Below are 19663 nucleotides of genomic sequence, written 5' to 3' on the forward strand. Positions count from 1 at the left end.
CCCAGGCCACAAGCCCACGGCGAGGACACAAGCCACATCCCAGGCACCAAGGTGCGCTGTATGCTTTGCCCAGAGGAGGAACTCACGTTCGTAAGCTTGGTTAAGGGGTGGGGTCAGGGCCGCCTGCACCGCCAGGGCTGGGTTATTCTGCCTGCCCCTGCTTCAGAGTCAGCCTCTAGTCAAGAAGCCTGCCATCTCTGCTCTTCCTTCTCTTTCCCCGGGCAGACATTTTAAGGGGAAGAGCCAGGTACACGTAGGACGCTCAAGCAGAACTGCTCACATCTGGCGAATGCTTGGGCTACTTGCTACTGTGCATAGGACGCCTCCAGGGGTCGGCCAACTCTAAAACTCAGGGGCTAAACCCTGCCATGACTTGTTTTTGTACAGTTCTACAGGAACACAGCCACGCTCATGCATCTCGTACTGTCCACGGCTGCTTCTGCACTACCACAGTGGGCTTGCAGTTATTTACTACAGACAGCATGTGGCCCACCAAGCCTAAAATATTTATTATCTGCTCCTTTATGGAGAAAGTATGCTGACCCTGTCCTAGGAGGTTCCAGGGAACAAGGAGATTGGAAAACCCTATAATAAAGATCAAGAAGCTTGCAATTTCTTAGAAGGCAGTGAAACACACAACAGAGGAAAAGGTACTTCACATCCTATTTTTTAAAGGGTGCACCCATCTTTCCATGGGAAAGAGTTTCCCATCCTCTGGCACTTACCCTTCGTCTCCCGAGGCAAACTCCTTCTGACCGAGCGAACTCGGCCCCCACGTCCGTCCCTTCTTCTTCGGGGCCCTCTTCTCCTCCTCCTCCCCCTCCTCCTTCGGGATGACAGAGCTCCGGCCCCAGGTTTTGCTGCTTTCGCCTGGTGTCACTGTGAATAACAAAGGTCGGATGCAATCTGGAAAACAGACAGAGAGGCCCCCCAAAACTAGCCTCTCCCCGACCAGACACACACATGCATACATCTGGAGCTGCAGGGAGGAAGTTGGATCCTGTTAAAAATTCTGGGCCCGAGTGGAGCCAGCCAGGCAAGTAAGGGACTTCTCAGCCACCCTTCACTCAGCCCTCAAAGTACCCAGTGTGGGGAGACCTCCCAGACTGGCCCAAATCCCACACACAGCAGGAGCTCAGGCCAGCCAGTCATTGGAGCTTCAAGCAGATCCAATGTAGGGAACGTGTTGCTGGGTGCAACTGGCTTGGGGGGGCAGGGGCGGGAGGAGGAGGTGAGGAATTAGGTAGGAGAGAAAAAAGGTAAGGGGCAAGGAAGATGAGGAAGTACAGAAATATCGGTAAGAAAGGAAGAAAATCAGGATTTCAAGACTATGGAGAAGGAAGTCAGGGGTAGGAGGACAGGGTGAAGAACAGGCCTGGGGAAACATAACAGACAGGAGAGGAAGAACCTTTTTCTGACCCTGATACTTCAGAGCAAGAGTTGAAACCCAGTGCTTCAGAGACCGGGCTTATACCATAAATGAGTGGAGTGAGTCAGTCACCAAAAAACAGGGAGTTGAGGAGACTTGGGCAAAACAGAGCACAAGAAAAAGGGAATCCACTGATTTGATTTTTCAAAGAAAGCCAGAAATCCACATTCTGGCTAATTTTTTTGAATAAAATCTCTCTATTGTTAAATTAGGACACACACACACACATGCAATATACATATGTACACATGTGTGTTTGTGTATGTATAAATTCTTTTAAATAAACACTGCCAAAAAATAAAATCGGTTCAGATTCGGCCTATCATAAAGTATCTGGCCAATTTCATTAGGATCTGCATTCTGACCAAGCCCTTTCCTGGGAAGCAGGGGCAAAAGAAAAACCACGATGCCCTAAACATGGCAGAGATCACACAGGGTCCTCCGGCAAGGGTACCTACGTCACAGGCCAAACTGCTCTGTGAGTCACTAAAGGTCCTGCCGATCCCACAAACCTCTCTGCTGGTACTTGACTAAGAGTGAGAGGTAGAGGAGGCAGCGTCAAGTTCATGGAGAGAGACGAGGCGGGGCTAAGGGTCTGCGTACACATGTGCACGTATAGACACATCGTGGAGGAGAGGTGGCAGAAGCTGTGGGTGGAGCAAGCCTGGACCAGCCGGTGGCGGGACCGAGCAGGGGACGGGCGCCCCTGGAGTGTGCTGGCCCCAGCTAACGTGGGAAGCAGTCTCACACTGGATGGCACGGAGGCGCGGGATGATGGTGGGGCTTGCCGGAGGGCTGGAGCGGCTGCTGCTGAGACTTTTCCTTTTATCCATGGTGGGGGAGGCCTGCACCGTGAACTTGTGCTGGAAGTCTGCATGAGGAAAGGCAAACATGTGTGTGTGTGGTAGAATCTCCCCACATCCAGATTCCTACGAGCAAGGGTATCTAGCACAACACCAGGAACACAGCCAATGTTTTAGAACTATATGTGGAATATAACCTTTAAAAATCGTGAGTCCCTTTTGTACACCTGAAGCCTTATATAACATTGTACATCAACTATGCCTCTATCGAAAAAAAGTCCCTATGAGAAAACCGACTCTTCCTGGCAGGCTCAAGGGACAGGCCCCATTTCCTGAGAAGCTCCTTTTCACCTGGGAAATGGTCTCTTTCAGAATCATTCCTTTTTCCCACAGGGAAGTGGCAAGATGGACGTATGAAGAGAAGAAAAATTCATTTCATAAAGCAGTCTATATGATGTACACAGGTGTAGCAAGCACATATTCAGAAGAGTTTCTTTTTTTTTTTTATAATATCACGAGACTGTGTCGATTATTCTAGGAAATTTAACTTCAAATTCTCCATCTCATTCAATCTATTAGTATGTGCCTTCTTTTCTCAGGGGCCAAAGCAGGGAGGCTCATGGTCCTCACTGAGTGCAGGGTAAAAGGACTAACCCACGGAAACTAGGAAGTGAGGGAGATGCAGTTAATGGTCCAAATCCTGACTTGTCCCAAAGGCACTTCCAGGGTAGTATGAGGAATGTAAAACGCCCAGCTCTGAGTTTCTGAGTTTCATTCTCCTTGTCTGTCAAAGGAGTATGATAAACAGCTGCATGTTTGCACCTAGGTCCCCCTACTAGACTGCGATCTCCCTGAAGGTGGGTATTCCGGCTTTTCTGTCTGCTTCCCCCACATACAGCAAGGTGCTGGCACGTCCTAGGTGCTCAAGGGGCACTTACAGACTGTGTTGTCTGAAAAGAAAAAACTGTGCACCAATAGGAACACATTCACTGAATTACACTAAATGAATTCCACCATCTGTACCTAATCCACCATTCTAGTGCTTAAAACCATCCACTACTGCTCCTACTAAGCCGCTTTCCCTTGGTTCCCCACACTTCTAATAAGCTTGCTTCCTGGGGCCTTACAAACTCAGAACACAATGAACTTTTTTATCTTCATAAACACACACTTGAGTACTCCCCTCCCTCCACGGGTACATTACACCCCACAGAGATTCTAACTCGTGCATTCCCATTCTTTGCATTTTCCCAAGGCTGTCCAGACCACAAATGTACCTCTGTTTAGCTATCTTTTGGAAAGGTTATGTGTAAATCAAGTTCTTAAACATTAATCTTAATCTCAACTGCACACAGAAAACTAATTATTTAAAGAAACCCTGAGATGAATTATTTTGCGGAGCCAAGAGCTCTCTTGTCACACACACCCACAACACACCCTGGAATTTCTTCCCTCCCAAATACATGCTTCCTTCTCCAGGTTTGCCTAAAGTGAGATGTGCCTGTGTGATGACCGTGCTTCCAGCATCCTGGACCGCGCCTGCCTGTTGGGTCCATCACAGTCACTGTCTTCCCTTCACAGTGTGTACAGTCTCGCTCCAAAATGCCCCTGGAATGGGGGAGCTTTTCAGCAGGCCAGTCTTCCCATGGCCCGTTTCCAACAAGCTCCACGTTGAGACCCAGCGTCTCATGTTCCCAAGCTCAGGCCCTGGTTCCCACAAATCACTGCCCAGCAGCCCCGCGTCCCGCTCCCAGCAGCTCCCTGGCCACCAACCGGAAGGGAGGCTGATGCGGTTTCCGTCCTTGAGCTTCAGCCGGCTCTTCCTGAACTTGCCCTTGCGTTTCTTCACCCGGGGCTTCTCCTGGCACAGCTGGTGGATGATGATGTTGAGCTCACGTTCCAGGATGTCGATCTCCCGCTCGGCCAGCTCCTGCTCCCGGCGCCGCAGCAGCTCCTCCTGGTTCTTCTGCTGGAGCGCGGCCCGTGTCAGCTCCTCCTCCCAGGTGCGGAGCTCCTGCCGGCACGGGGAACATCAGAGAGGAGTGGGGCGCTCCGTGCAAAGGGGGCTAGCCTCCGGGGAGGCGGGGCAGTGCCCCAGGCAACCTGGAGAGCTCTCCTCCAATGCCCCACACTTCAAGTCCCCGGCAGAGACGGGGGAGCTCAACAGTTAGTTGGCAATTGAACACCTGACCACCCTGACCGGTAAGGAAAGGGAGGCTCAGAAGAGCCATCCTGAGGATATAGCTGGAGTAGCCACAGGGGCTGACAGTCCCCAGTGCCCCTTGATTTACTGATTAAAATTTATTGATATATTGATTACCTATGACCAGGAAAAAGATGGGGGTCTGGGTTGAAAACAGAATCGTGTACTTATATTTTACTGTCCTGGTTCTATTTTGATTTTTTTCCCCTGTTACATAAAGGAGATTAAAAAAAAGAAAAAGAAAAAGAAAAAAGAAACCCAGGGCCAACTTAATGTGATCTAGCTTAAATTGGGCCTGCTGTAAATGAATCACCCTCCAGGCATCATCTAACATTCAAATAAAAATAAACATATTTCCGGGGTAGTTGTTCAGAAGGTTCGTGAGGCACGTCGTCTAATTCTTTGTTCACTTGGTGAGTGAATCCACTGAGGCGTGTGGTTTAAACTTTCTTCTTAAAGGACAACCATTTGCTCTGGAAGGATCGAGAAAGCACAGCAAAGAGAAGAGAGAACGTTTCCTGAAGTCTTTGCCAGGCACCTGCTCTAGAAGCAGCACCACACGAGGTGGGCAGAACCTCTTCCCTGCTGCCCTTGGTCCTTCCACATGAATCTGCAAGTGAGCTCAGCATGAAGGTCCTGGGAAGGGGCGGGGGTTATGGCATCAGGAAACGAGAGAGAACCCAGGAAAGAGAACAAAGCATGTGCATAAGAATTAAGAACCTGGACTCTAGATCTGGAGAGCATCACTCTAAGTAAAGTAAGCCAGAGAGAGAGAGAAAAATACCATATGATATCACTCATATGTGGAATCTAAAAAAAGGACACAAATGAACTTGTTTAGAAAACAGAAACAGCCTCACAGACATAGAAAACACACTTATGGTTACCGGGAGGGAAGGGGGTGGGAAGGGATAAATTAGGATTTTGAGATTTGCAGATAATAATGACTATATATAAAATAGAGAAACAAGAAGTTTCTACTGTACAGCACAGGGAACTATATTCAATATCTTGTAGTAATGAATATGAAAAGGAACATATGTATGTATATATATGATGGAAACATTATGCTGTACACCAGAAATTGACACAACATTGTAAACTGACTATACTCCAATTAAACAAAACAAAACAAAACAAAAACCAAACCTGGACTCTAAAACATTACCCCTGGTTCCCCGAGGCCTCGGACTGAAGTCGGGTGGGAGAGGAGGACCAGAACTTTTGACGCTTTCACGTCAGTAACCGGAGAGAACCACGTCTAAAAAGTGGGAAGTTTTTTCAATAAAGCAACCTGAGCAACACGTCTGTGGTCAAAACTTAAAACTCTCAGTGAAACGCTCGGCTCTAGGAAGTCATTCTGGAGTAAAACAAAATATCATAGAAATGGAACCTCGAGTTAGGAAAAAAGTAAGTAAACACATACGGGGAAGCAGAACAGCAGGGAGAGAGCCCAAGACAGACAAAATGGAAATAAAATATCATTAAAAAAATTTTTTTTTAATTTATTTTTTTAATGGAGGTGCTGCGGCCCAGGACCTCGTGCACGCTAGGCATGCACTTTACCACTGAGCTATACCCCCCACTTCAGAATAAAATATTCTGACGAAAGCAGTTTTTCATTTGACTCGCTTGTCATTCTCAAGAGAATATCAAAATAACTACAAAAGTGATAGAAAGAAGTGAAATGAGAAAAGGATTAGCACCTGTGAAAGCTGTCTGGTACACAGTAGGTGCTCAGTAGTTGCTTAATAACTGCTGAGTCAATGAATGAAAGGAAGAAGGAGAAAGAAGACAATTTGATAAATGCAATCCTTCTTTAAGGGAACACAGATTCATCACAAGTGCCTGAGAAATGAGCTTGAACTTTTGAACTTTTCCTTCTTTGATGAAATAAGCCCCAAAGAGATTCATTCCTGTGTGCCCTTTAAGTACTTGGCCTCCCTGGCCTACTGCTTTGTTTTCACCAGCAGGAGAATAAAACCACACGGAAGATTTAGAAAAACCATGCCTGGCTGGTTAATTCTGCTGCTAAATGGGAAAGTGGGAAAGTTCAAGCTAATCTCAGCCTTCCTATGTCCTCGCTCCTGCCTGCTCGTGTCTAAGGAATGGCTTGGGTCTAAGCTCCTTCCTCTAAGTTAACTCGAACCCCAGCCCAGAGGCCAATCCATCATCACATACGTAGAAGCAGTAGGCTGAGCCAACCTGAAGGATGAGCTGTGTCACACAGGGAACCAGGACATTTATGGAGTACTCGCCTATGACACCATACACCTGGAAGACCCTCCAACATGCTAAATCCCCCTCTTGTGAAACACCCAGTTAGGGATCAATTTCATAGTATGCAACTCCTATCTTCCACATACAGTGATTTATGAGGACACTCTCCAGAGAGAAAGCTCATTATTCATCTTACCCTCATTGCCCAACTCCAAACCTTATAATGGAGGGGCATTATAGCATTGGGGTTAAGGGCAAGGACTCTGGAACAAACTGTCTGATCTGCGGCCTTGGGCCAGTTAACATGGGTATCATACGTAATATGGAGTTAACAGCGCCAAAATCACAGGGATGTATTATGTAAGATATTATTATCTTATTATGTAAGGTTATATAAGAATTCATACAAATTACTTATAACAGAGCATGGCACATGGTACATGCTCTACGTTAGCTATTATGAGCATGGGTTTGACTTTTCCTAGTAACTACTTACTGACAAAATCCAATCTTCATTTTTCTTATTCGCTGGTACCTTTATAATTTCTTCAATCAAAAGAAATAACCAAGAGTCAGTGATTTAGCAATCTTAAAAAAAAAAAAAGGCCAGGAACTCTGGGATTTTTCTAGTTGGACTAGAATTAGTAATAGCAATAGTCTCTTTTAATCATTCTACCCAATGATCAGTGCAGATCTACCTCCTCTCCTGCTGGGTCCCTGAAGAACTGTCATAAGCGCATTCCACTCCCCTGCAGAAGTGATCCTTGACTTGCCAAACAGAACCAGGTTTAGGATTGCTGCGTTGCATCAAAAGACTTTCATTTTCCAATCAGCTCCAGATATGATTTTTAAGTCATTTGTTTAGGGACACAACAATGATACTGGAAATAAGATGGTCTGGGAATCAGAAGACCCTGATTCCAGATTCTGCTTTCTCATTTACTAGCTGTGTGACTTTAGACAAGTCACTGACCCTCACCTCTGAGATGAAAAAGACAATAGCACCTGCCAAACAAGCTGGTAGCAGGGACCATAAGACTTCCAGAATAAAAAGGACGAAAACGTCTCACCAGAATCTCCAAGTGTAAGAACTGGGAAGCCATAAAGACAGTCTTAGCTACTACTATTATCATTTATATTATTTGTGGGAGGTCATAAAGATAATTTTAGATGCCAATATTATCATGTTGCTTCCCAAATTCCCACAGTAGGGAGTGAGAAGGAAAGGGAAAAATGAACCAGGTCTATATCCATGGACATCCCTCACGCCTCTAGCTACAGGCCCTGCAGTTTAAGCGATGTAGCTGCTTTGATGCACTTCATCTGCCTGGACACTGACTGTTAGCTGGACAGTCTGGGTGTAGAGAGGAGCCATCTGGGGGCTGGTCACCCAACCACAAGGCAGGTCTCTTGTGGGCTACGAGTCTCTGACCTCCTCAGCTGGTTTAGACTTTGAGCCCTTTTCATAAAAACATGAAAAATGCCAAACAATTTCAGGCCCATGGTATTTTTAGCCTATATGCTGTTTCTGATTCTGATACCAAAAGACACTGGCAGGATATTCTGACAACTGCTCTCAAGGCTGAAGTATCCCCGTATCAGGTTAACCCCCATCCAGAAGTCCACTGCACAACCAAGACCCCTTTCTAGCACCCTCTAGTCTTTTCAGGGTACTTGCCCAGCAGACGCTCTGTGAGGAGAGCTCTGGACTCATGACTCACCCTACATAGTCCTGCCACCTCCCAAAAAGAAAGAATTCTGTATCATCTCAGGTCACACCTGAGGCCTGGAGAACTCTCCATGTAAAGCCAGGAAGGAAAGAGCTACCCTGTTATCGCAAACCAAACAGAAAGGCGGTCGTGTCGGAATCTGCCCAGAGGCCCCAGTGGAGAAGTTCCCCTGATTCAATGCGTGCCTTCTGCTTCTCCTTCTTACCTTTTCTTTGGCCCTGAGTTGGTCAAACATCTCCTGAATCTCATGTTTCCAGTCATCCTGCAGGCAGTGGAAGGAGTCCTTGGGCATTTCAAAGAAACCAGACTCCTCTATGGTAGTCAGCTGGTCCAGGATATTGGTGAAAGATGGTCGTGAATGGGGGTCGGTATTCCAGCAATCTGCACGGAACACACGAGTCAAGAGAAAGCGCGAACAGACAGAGGCAAACGTAAGACTCAGGAGATGACGTGACCTCGTTTGTCAGAAAACCACCTCTCATTTCTCCTTCTAGAAACACAGACTGGGATTTAGGGAACCCCAAACGGGGCTCAGGACATAAAGCAAGCTGCCCAACATCACAACCATCCAGAGTGAAACTGGAAGCAAAACACAACAGTTCTGCACCCGTCCCATTCTGACCATTCAGTTAGCACAAGAAAAGCAAGTCCCGAGAGTTTTCTCGCATGAAGTACAACTACCACAGTTTATCAAGTTGCTACGTGATTCCAGCCCTTACAATGGGGAACTACACCTTGGGTCGCAGTTTCCCATAAATAAGTGAGCTACCCTTTCCCACCTCAACGGGCTGATGAGAAGGTGAGGATGGAAAGCCCTGGTGTAGGAGTCAAGAAAAGTGAATTCTATCTGCTGTCAGCTCAGCCACTAACTAAAGGAACAGCCACCTATCCATTCAGCTACTCACAGCTTAGGATTCCTCACTTAGAAAATGACAGGGTTTGACTAGATGACTTTTAGAACTCCTTTCTTCTCAAATGTTCTTCGTTTCCACAAGGAAGACACTCAGAGGTCCCAAAATAAAAGCTGCTATACCTTCTTACTTTGTATTAAGCAATAATATTCTGAAGTTCTGGACAGCAGGCTTTAGTCACTAGGGTAAGTTCTACAGTCACTACAGATGAACAGAAGTGACATCCGGGACATCAGTGCTGCAGGGGCTGACACTGTCTCAAAGCAGCTCTTTCCAGCCACCCATGGGGTTCCTCCCGGAGTGAGTAATACTTCATCTCCTCTTCCATTTACTGATCCTGCAGAACTGGCCAAAAACCTATCAACTGCTGGCAGAAAGGTAAACGGTCTCCAGTCCTGTTCCAGCCAGGGTGTCACTTACCTTCCATGAGTTTGGCAAAAGGTTCCGGGCACGTGGAAGGAATAGGAAGGGAGAGCTTGTTCATGGCCACCCCATAAGCAACTGCTAAGCCATCGATTCCTCGGAAGGGCACCTCACCGGTCAGCAGCTCCCAGAGCAGCACCCCGTAGCTAAGGAAAGAAGACAGAAGCCACGTGACAAACCACGGATGCAACTTCAGGCAAACAGCTCGTCAGGCTCTGACGAGCATCCCACCTCCTCTCCAACACGGAGGGAGATTAACAAACCGGATGCACTGAGGTAACACAAAAGGGAGACCATAAGGGCTACTGGCTGTAAGCAAAAACCCCAGAGTCAAGCACACTGGGTTTCAGTCTTGTTCCACAAATTCCTCACCTGCAAAGCTCAAGTAACTCGAGCCATCTCACCAGGTTGTAGTGAGAAATTAAATGTGCTACTCTAGCATTTAAATTAGTGCTTGACGGACACAGCGATTTCGTTGTTGCTGCTGTGAATGTAATGAGCTGGGAGAAGAGGCAGCCTCCCAGGGACATGCTTTTCCTGCTTCAAGAAAACTTCAGCTGCAGCTACAGACACATTCTTTTAGCTTTAGGAGAGCAGAGAGATGACCACCTAGGACAAACAGATTTTGCTCCTGTGAAAGATCTCTTTCAACACCTGTTCGGTTCAGCAGATTCCTGCCCTCGATCAGCATGAGTGCATCCTTCATGGTGACCTCTGTCTAATTCAAAAGGGAAAATTTCACAAGGGTGTATTGATGGACAGAACAGCCCATCAGCTGGCTGTGAGGGCTTCAGAGTCATCGCCCGATCTTTCAAGTCCACATGAAGAAGTTCTCACGTGTCCTGAGGCATAGAATGGGGAGTACAAAGCTTAGTGGAATAACTATTCTACGAATTCAAAATTAGAACCAGGCAAACTCATATAGCGCTGACTCCTTCTAGGAATAAGTCAGGACCAGAAATCATAAGGCCATGAACTGATGGAAGAGTGGCTCTCCTTACATTTTCAACACAAACCTCAACATTTTGGTAATACTCATCTGTAGTTTACAACCAACAAGAAGACGTATTAGTTTTAACACTCAGTAATTATTTTATTACGGCACCTTGAATGTGCAGCATGCTAAGATACTCGCAAACATCATCTTGAATCCCCACAAAAAACCTACAAGACAAGTATTATCATCATTTTGCAGATGAGGAAAGCAAGTTTTAAATAGGTTCAGCAACATGTATTAAGGGCATATACAGAGTAAATCATCATGGACCTGGACCAGTTCTCAATTCTTTCCCTCTAGAATGCCCTTCTATCATTTCTCTGCTGGCAAACTATAATCCTCTTTCAAGATCTGATTCAAATGCACCACTATTTATTCATTCATTTTAAACAACTACCAAATATTTACTATGCGTCAGACTCAATGCCAACCACTGGGATACAGGATAAAAGACACAGATCTTATCCAAAAAGAGATGAGTGGGAGGAATAGAAAAAGCATCAATTAGAATTTGGAGAGAGGAGTCACAACAGAGACACTACGGGGCACAGAGGAGGGGCACATAGACCAGACCAGGATGGGGGCAGGGGGCAGCTAAACGCTGAGCAAAACTGTGACTGCTGAGTGAGAGAAGGGCCAGCGCTCCAGAGACAGGGCTGAACAGACACAAAGGAGAGGAATGTGCCCACCGACATGACAGGGCATCCCAGGAGTCTCTACACATAGACCCTCAGTGTGGACTCGCCTGTCTCCTTGGACAATGGCCTTCCCCCAGTGAGCCCTCCAAATACTACCATTTTCTTTATGTATTTTGACAGGAAAAAAAAAAAAACCCAGCGTGGTAGACTGGCAGTTGCAGGTCTGGTCATGACAAGAAGCTGGATGTTAGTCTGAGGCTGACGGGAACAACTGGACACTTTAGGAAGCCTTCCCTGACACCCCCACATGTTACTAAGCCCTCGTTTGGGCTGCTGTGTATCCTAGTTGTTTGTTTACTGGCCTATGGGCTCCCAAAGGGCAGTAGCTTTTAATCTGCATTCTCAGGCCTTGCCCAGGCTCTGGTGGTGTAGGTCCTCATCCAGTGAATGAGACGGTGGGTGGGCAGAGGAGTGAGTGCACAGTTAAACGGTCGTGCGAGCTGCACTGGGTACCCAAGAGTAAGCCCCAGATAACTGCGCCAGGACACCTCCTGCCAAACCTTTAACGTCACTTGTCCAGACAGCGGTCGTGCTGGGTACCTTCCACCCAGTGAGCTAGAGCTCTCAGCGCTGCTGACTCAACTCCAGGTTAGAGCAACTCCCATCTTCAGTCACCTGCTCCTGGCATTAGCACCCACCCCCACCCTGAGGGGCAAAACCCCAAGGTTCCCCAAACCCGTTTCTTCCAGCCAGAAAAAGACAGCCAGTGTCCCAAGCCTAACTGCCTGGTAAGACAAGGTGTTTTCAAAGATGCAGACACGTGACCTGTTTGTGTCCTCGTGTCCCCTCCATGACGGTTTTCTCTTTTTTCTTATTTTTATTGAAGTGCAGTTGATTTACAACATTGTGTTAGTTTCTGGTGTACTGCACAGTGATTTAGTTATACATAAGTATACATTCTTTTCCAAATTCTCTTTCATTATAGGTTCTTACAAGGTATTGGATGTACTTCCCTGTACAAGGCAGCCGTCTGTGATGGTTTTCACGAGGAGCCCCAGGCAGTGGAGGCCACTTGGAAGGAGGAGGAGCCAGGGGACCTTCTGCTCCCAGCTCCGCTCTCCCCTGGCGTGTTCTTTTGCTCAGGGCATTCCACTCTGTTTGAAGGGCTCAACAGCAAAGGGCAGTGGGAGGACTGCTGCTCAAGAAAGACTTAGATTTGAGTCAAATGCCTGCTTTACCACTTACAGCTGCGTGACCCCAGGAAAGCAAGTTTGCCTCTCCAAACCTCAGTTTCCTCATCTGTGCAGCAGAGACCGCAACCCCTACCTCACGGAACAGTTAGTTGCAGGAATGAACAACAGCAACTACTCTTCATCCTGAAACTGCCACCTCTGGCTGGTAAACACTGTGAGCTTCCCCTTGGAAAGGGTTGAAACGAGAATGTGCGTGGTGAGGGCCCCGTGGAGGGCTGGCACTCAGGGAAGAAGCCTTTCTTGGGATGACTAAACAGCCAAGGTGTTCCTTTGCCAACGTTCCTCTGGATTTTTATAACGCAAGGTGGGTGATGTAAATGGAGGCTTGCTGTCCCTTTGGCAGAACAGAGTCCAAAAACAGGGCTGGAGAAATACACGTTAGATGGGTCTGAGCCCCAGGGAGAGGGGGACAGTCGAAGTCCGCATGATTTACCTCGGGTTTAGCCTACTTTCTTGCCCTCCTGGTTCAAGACTGTTTACAAGCAGCTCCAAAGTACCAGCTCAGCTAAAACTGCCTCAGAGTCCCTACTACGTGGCCACCCTGCCTGGGAGGGGACCAGAGGCTCCCACAGTGCTGCCAGTGATTTCCCAAGTCCGCACGGCCTAACCCCAAACCCTGTGTCAGTAATTAACCACCCCCAGAGGTGCACTGATCCTCTCCACCGGCTGGTAATGTCAGAGGTGGGGGAGGGGGAGTTTTTAATTTTCAAAGTCAAGAAAAACATGAGAATGAACAGCAACTCTTTCCAACTGAAGGTGCAGCAATTCTGCGCCTGTGCTGGACCAGGATGGCTTTTCTGATGATGATATATTTGTTAACTTTTTATGTAATACGTACATTAATGTATTTACTGACATAATAAATACCTATTCACATGGCAATACGTTCATGCTGTACTACATTCAAAATGCAAATGCCTCCACCTCAACCCACACACAACAGGCAGGAAGCCACTACAGCACGACAGCCTCTGGCTGTGGCCACGGCTCTCCCTGCACACGCACAACACAGCACAACCCAAGGGAAAGGAAGCTCCCTCTGAGGCGGTCTGAAATCCAAGCAGACTGGGAAGCTCTGTCGTTGAGGATCTGGGCCATTCCCACCCTGCCTCTATCACAGCATGGATGGAGGAGGCCCAGAGAAGAATAGTGAGTCAGACTCAGCTGCCCCTGGGCACCCTGCAAGAGCAGAGGCTCAGAGGCCCAAGGCCCTGGATGAGTTCCGGGGGGGTGGGGAGGGGAGGGGATGGGGGTGGGACTCGGGCTTAGCCCAGTACCTGACACTGAAACCACCTCTGTGCTTTACACACTCAGGGCCCATAAGGTAGAAGGAAGATAGAAATGAAATGATCCGTGGAGAACACCAAGCTTGTTTTGCAGAACACCAGGGAACCGACAGATATGGAAACAACCTGCTGACGGCCCCTGTAAGGCGCATGAAGTGGCATGATGAACAGCCGGGCCTACACAGAGCACTCCGGAAACTTAAAACTTACTTTCCACCAAACGTTTCCCAGCCCACTCCCCCTCTTATTCCAAACTTCCACAATAAATATCCCACTCAACAGCGATAGACTGAGGAGACAGATCTAAGCATCGCTTCCTGTCCCCTTATTTGGCTGCCCTACAATGAATCCTTTTTCTTTCTGCAAAAGACTGTTGCCTTGGTGTCTGGTCTTTCTGTTATGCAGTGGAAAATGAGCCCACAACACAGAGTAAGTAAGTATTCAACAAACATTTCTTGCAGGAGTAAATGAATTAACAAGTCAATTTGGGAACCAGCTTTGCTGCAAGTTCCTAGGCATGTTTTGGTCCTTTCTGGGATGTCCAGCTGGGTCCCCAACATGATGGGCCAATCACTCTGGAAGAGGGTGCCCAAAGTACAGGAATAAGAGTATACAGATGATCTGGAGGAAACCCTTAATTCAAAAAGACACATGACCCCAATGTCCACAGCAGCACCATGTACAGTAGCCAAGACATGAAAGCAACCTAAATGTCCATCAACAGATGAATGATAAAGAAGATGTGGTACAGACACACACACACACACACACACACACACACACACACTGGAATATTATTCAGCCACCAGAAAGAATGAAATAATGCCATTTGCAGCAACATAGATGGACCTAGAGATTATCATACTAAGTGAAGTAAGTCAGAGAAATACAAACACCATATGATATTGCTTATATGAAGAACCTAAAAAAATGGCACACACAAGTGACCTTATTTACAAAACAGAAACAGACTCTCAGACATAGAAAACAAACTTATGGTTACCAGGGGGGCAAAGGCAGAGTAAGGGGATAAATTAGGCATCTGGGATTTGAGGATACTAACTACTACATATAAAATAAACAACAAGATCCTACTGTTTAGCACAAGGAACTATATTCAATCTTATAATAACCTATAATGAAAAGCATACAAAGAATATTTGTATATATATGTGTAACTGAATCAATATGCTGTAAACCAGAAACTGACACAACGTTGTAAATCAACTAAACTTCGATTTAAAAAAAAGTATATAGATGGTGACACGGCTACAAAGCACAGTTTCAAGGGATACATATGTAGTTCAAGTCACAGCTTTACCTCTAACACCTGGGTGAACCGAAACAACTGACTTAAATCATCTAAGCCTCAGTTACCTCATCTGTAAAATGCAAATAATAATATCTACTTTCATAGTCATCTCCAAATTAAAGACAAGCTGCTTGCCATGGATAAGCTATCTTTCCCCCATTTTCTGTAGAGTATAATTATAATACTTCTGCAGAAGTAACTGTCACTCAGATGTAGCCATCTGGACAGAACCATATGCTGAGGAGCCCTGTAAGAATCTGAGTTCTTGAATGATCTCACGGTGCAGAGCTGCCCCACCAGCCTGCACAGGCTGGACTGCTCCTTGAAAAAGAGATACACTTCTACCATCTGTAGGTCTCTTTGTAACAGCAGCTTAGCTTAATTACTATATTAACTAATCTCATTAGCCTACAGTCAAGCAATGATAGTGTTATGTTGAGGTGTATGAAATTACTGTTTTTGTGGGTCAAAAGCAGTCAGATGCAAGTATACAGCTCAACCTAATGAGAGTGGGTCAGATATCTTAAGGAAGGGAAACCCTTTTCTTGACAATAGCTACTTCACCCTGTAATTAATGTGTGGTGAAATAAGATTCAATATACAGAAGTAACAAAACATCACTGAAAGAAATTAAAGGAGGTCTAAATAAATAGAAAGATATCCCACGTTCATGGATTGGAAGATTTATTATTTAGATAGCAGTATTTCCCAAAGTGACTGATAGATTTAACACAATCCCTATCAAAATCCAAGCTGCCTATTTTTCAGAAATTGACAAAATGACCTTAAAATTCATATGGAAATTCGAGACACCCAGAATAGCCAAAATCATCTTGAAAAAGAATAAAATTGGAAGATTCACACGTCCTAATTTCAAACTTAACACAAAGCTAAGGTTCTTAAAACAGATGGTGCTGGCATTAGAGTAGACACATGGATCAATGGAGTAGAATTGAGAGTCCAGAAATAAACCCTCACATTTGAGGTAATCTGCTTTCTGACAAGGGTGCTGAGACAATTCAATGAGGAAAAAAATAGCCTTTTAAACAAATGGTACAGGGGCAATTAGAGAGCTACATGCAAAAGAATGAAGTTGGACCCCTACCTCCGACCACAAAGATTAAATCAAAATGGAACAAAGACCTATATATAAGAGCTAAAATTACAAATCTCTTAGAAGAAAACACAGGTATAAAACTTTACAACCTTGGTTTCTTGGATATGGCAACCAAAGCACAAGCAATCAAAGAAAAAGCAGATAAACTGGACTTCAACAAAATTAAAGATGCTTGTGTTTCAAAGCTTACCATCAAGAAAGTAAAAAGAAAACCCACAGAATGGGAGAAAATATTTGCAAATCATACAGCTGATAAGGGACCTGTATCCAGAATATATAAAGAACTCTTCCAGTGTACAAATGGAAGGATATACAACCCAATGTTTAAAATGGCAAAAGATTCGAATAAACATTTGTTCAGAGAAGATATACAAATGGCCAATAAGCACAATGCTCAACATCATTAGTCATTAGGGAAATACAAATCAAAACCACAATGAGATACCACTTCACATCCACTAGGATGGCTATAGTCAAAAATAACAAGTGTTGAGAAGATGTGGAGAAACTGGAACCCTCATGCATTGCAAATGGTAATGTAAAATGGCATGGCTGTGGTAAAAGACTGTTTGGCAGTTCCTCAAAAGGTTAAATACAGAACTACTATATGACTCAGAATTTTCACTCCTAGGTATATACCCAAGAGAACTGAAAACATCTGTTCACAAAAATACTGGTCCATAGCAGCATTATTCACATTAGACAAAAAGGGAAACAACCTAAACTTCCATCACCTAATGAATGGATAGACAAATTGTGGTACATCCATACAATCGAATATTATTCAGCTATTTAAAAAAACGAAGTTCTGGCATATGCCACAACATACATGAGCCTTGAAATCATTATGCTGAATGAAAGAAGCCAGTCACACAAGACCATATACTGTATGTATAATTCCGTTTACATGAAATGTCCAGAATAGGCAAATCTATAGAGACAGAAAGTAAATCAGTGGTTTCCAGGGGGAAGCAGTAAGGGTAGAGGGTACTGGGGAATGACTGCTGATAGGTATTGGGAGTTTGTTGGGTGATAAAAATATTCTGGAAATCGCTAGTGGTTGTCATGGGTTGAATGGTGGCCCTGAAGAGGTATGTCCATCTCCTAATACCCTGACTCCTTATTTGGACGAGAACCTGCCCTTGAGTCTCTGGAGGGAACGCGGCCCTGCTGACACCTGTTTCAGACTTCTGGCCTCTGGACTGCACATCTCCATTGTTTTAAGCCACCAGGTTTATGGTAATTCGTTACAGCTGCCTTAAGAAACTAGTAACAATGATGATTAGTGTAAAACATTGTAAATTTACTACAAACCGTTGGCTTTTACATTTTAAAAGGTGACCTTTATGGTATATGAATAATATCTCAATAAAGCTGTTATTTAAAATACACACACACACACAAGCTCACTTTACGACACATGGAGAAGCAACCACTTCATAGATGAAATACAACAATAATCTCCAGGACTGTCTTTTGTATACCAAGGCGATGCTACTGCCTCACAGCCATGGGATGCGTCCTCTGTAGATGCCCATCCTCTCACCAGTGGGAACAGGATTTTCAGATGCATGTCCTCGGGACCTCTTGGGCTGACGTTTACTAGGGGGATGGTTGGTATAATCTTTGACTCTGCAGTTCTGGGTGCGTGCTTGAGCCCTATCTTTCCCATTTCTATATCAATGTTCAACAGATAAGATGGAGTCTTGACTAAAGGCTTACCTGGATAACTGGAAAGGGTAATTTCCAGCCCATCAAGAAAAAAAGAGACAGCACAAAGAATAATCATCAGCTGAAGCGCTTATAGGGAGAACAAGTCCAGCGGTAACAGCTACTGTTGCTAAGGAAGCCGGGGTGACCTTGGGGAAGGTCTCCAGGAGTGACTGGGTACCCTCCCTACCCTACAGGTCAGTACACGTTGCCCTTAGAACCCACTGGTCTCTCCTAGGGAGCAATCACTAACACAAAGGGGCCCACACAGAGGTGGTGTCTGCCACAGCACTGGAGGAACTTGTGGTAGTTGAAGACATTAGAAACTGTCCTTTGGCAATGTGGGAAAGAGTGTAGATTGCTCTGAAGGGTCACGAAGACCTACTTGGGGTGCCTGGGATTCTATGCAAACTCTGTACTCCAAGTCTTGAAGCATTTGTGCAGCCAAAATAGGGTTGAGGGATGCTGACCCTGCGCCTTTGGACCTTACCTCCACACGTCGCTGCCTTTGGAAAACATGGAGGCACGAATGACTTCGGGTGCCATCCAAGCATACGTCCCTGCCGCGCTCATCTTGGTGGTTCGGTGCCATTCCCGAGCCAGCCCAAAGTCGGTGATCTTGAGAATCTTGTTGCTGAGGTCTCCGTTCTCCACCTTCTGGAGGATCAATACTGGGCAAGGAAAGGAATACAGAAGAAACCAGAGTCCGCGTTAATCACAGGGAGACCACCAGACACAGAGCCCTCCTGCCATCCTCTCGTCCTCTCCTGCGGGCTCCACCCCATGGCAACCATGCGTGGACAGAGGGAGCCATCATTCTCCAACACCCATGATGCACCCATCTCTGTGCCGAGTATTTTACAGGCATTATCTTGAACCCTCACAACCACTTCACAAGGTGGGTACCATTGCCATCCCTGTTTACAGATGAGGAAACGGAGATACAGTATCATGAAATACATCTTCCAAGGACACTCAACTAAGAAGCTGGACCCAAACCCAGGCAGTCTGACTCAGGAGTCTTCTGTTACCATGACGCCACGTGGCCCACTCGCACCCTGCGCAGGAAGAGCTGTGGCATCACAGCTGACTCTTCTGAGGAGCGGCTGCTGGGGCTTCCTGTCTTCCAGGCACCCCTGGGCTCTAACCGCTCAGACCGCAGAGAATGGAGATGCATGCTGGACTTGCACCAACAATGCCTGTGTCTGTTGGCAGTGACTGGACAGTTTCCATGAACCTCTCCAAGTTACTTTATTTAAAGTTCCAAGAAAGCATGTCTTTGGGGCACAGAGATTTCCCCTTAATCCAGGAACTCGCTGCCACCTGTTGAGAATGGCTGACAGGCTGGGAGGTCACAGGGCACATGCACGTAGGTGCTCACACCATGTTCTGTGAACATGACCCGGGAAGGAGGAAGCAGCACACCAAACTCGTCTCACTCTGGGCCCTGAACCCTACGTTCCAGCGCCGAAGCTCTGCAGTGTGGGAGCCATCCTGGCTCTCCCAGGACAGCAGGTGAGGCAGCCACCTCGCCCACATGACGGTTCCAGCAATAAGGGTGCCCTGGTGGGAGCCAGTCTCCCTCAAAAGCGCAGAAATGCTCACTGACTACAGCGCTGTAAGCTAAGCCC

At 46.2% G+C, this 19663-nt stretch overlaps 1 protein-coding gene across 1 annotated transcript in view; it reads right to left on the reverse strand.

Annotated features, from left to right (window-relative positions):
* Window positions 1-19663, reverse strand: part of MAP3K9 (mitogen-activated protein kinase kinase kinase 9) — a 76843-nt gene that overhangs the window by 14254 nt on the left and 42926 nt on the right. Inside the window, exons 3-8 of the mRNA XM_006184066.3 lie at window positions 18523-18703; window positions 9717-9865; window positions 8591-8766; window positions 4006-4246; window positions 2178-2300; window positions 726-879 (exon numbers count right to left, since the gene is read on the reverse strand). Coding sequence (XP_006184128.2) covers window positions 726-879; window positions 2178-2300; window positions 4006-4246; window positions 8591-8766; window positions 9717-9865; window positions 18523-18703 — 1024 coding nt within the window. The remainder of the gene's footprint in view (window positions 1-725; window positions 880-2177; window positions 2301-4005; window positions 4247-8590; window positions 8767-9716; window positions 9866-18522; window positions 18704-19663) is intronic.

This window comes from Camelus ferus, chromosome 6, assembly GCF_009834535.1.
Source record: "Camelus ferus isolate YT-003-E chromosome 6, BCGSAC_Cfer_1.0, whole genome shotgun sequence".
Classification (NCBI taxonomy): domain Eukaryota; kingdom Metazoa; phylum Chordata; class Mammalia; order Artiodactyla; family Camelidae; genus Camelus; species Camelus ferus.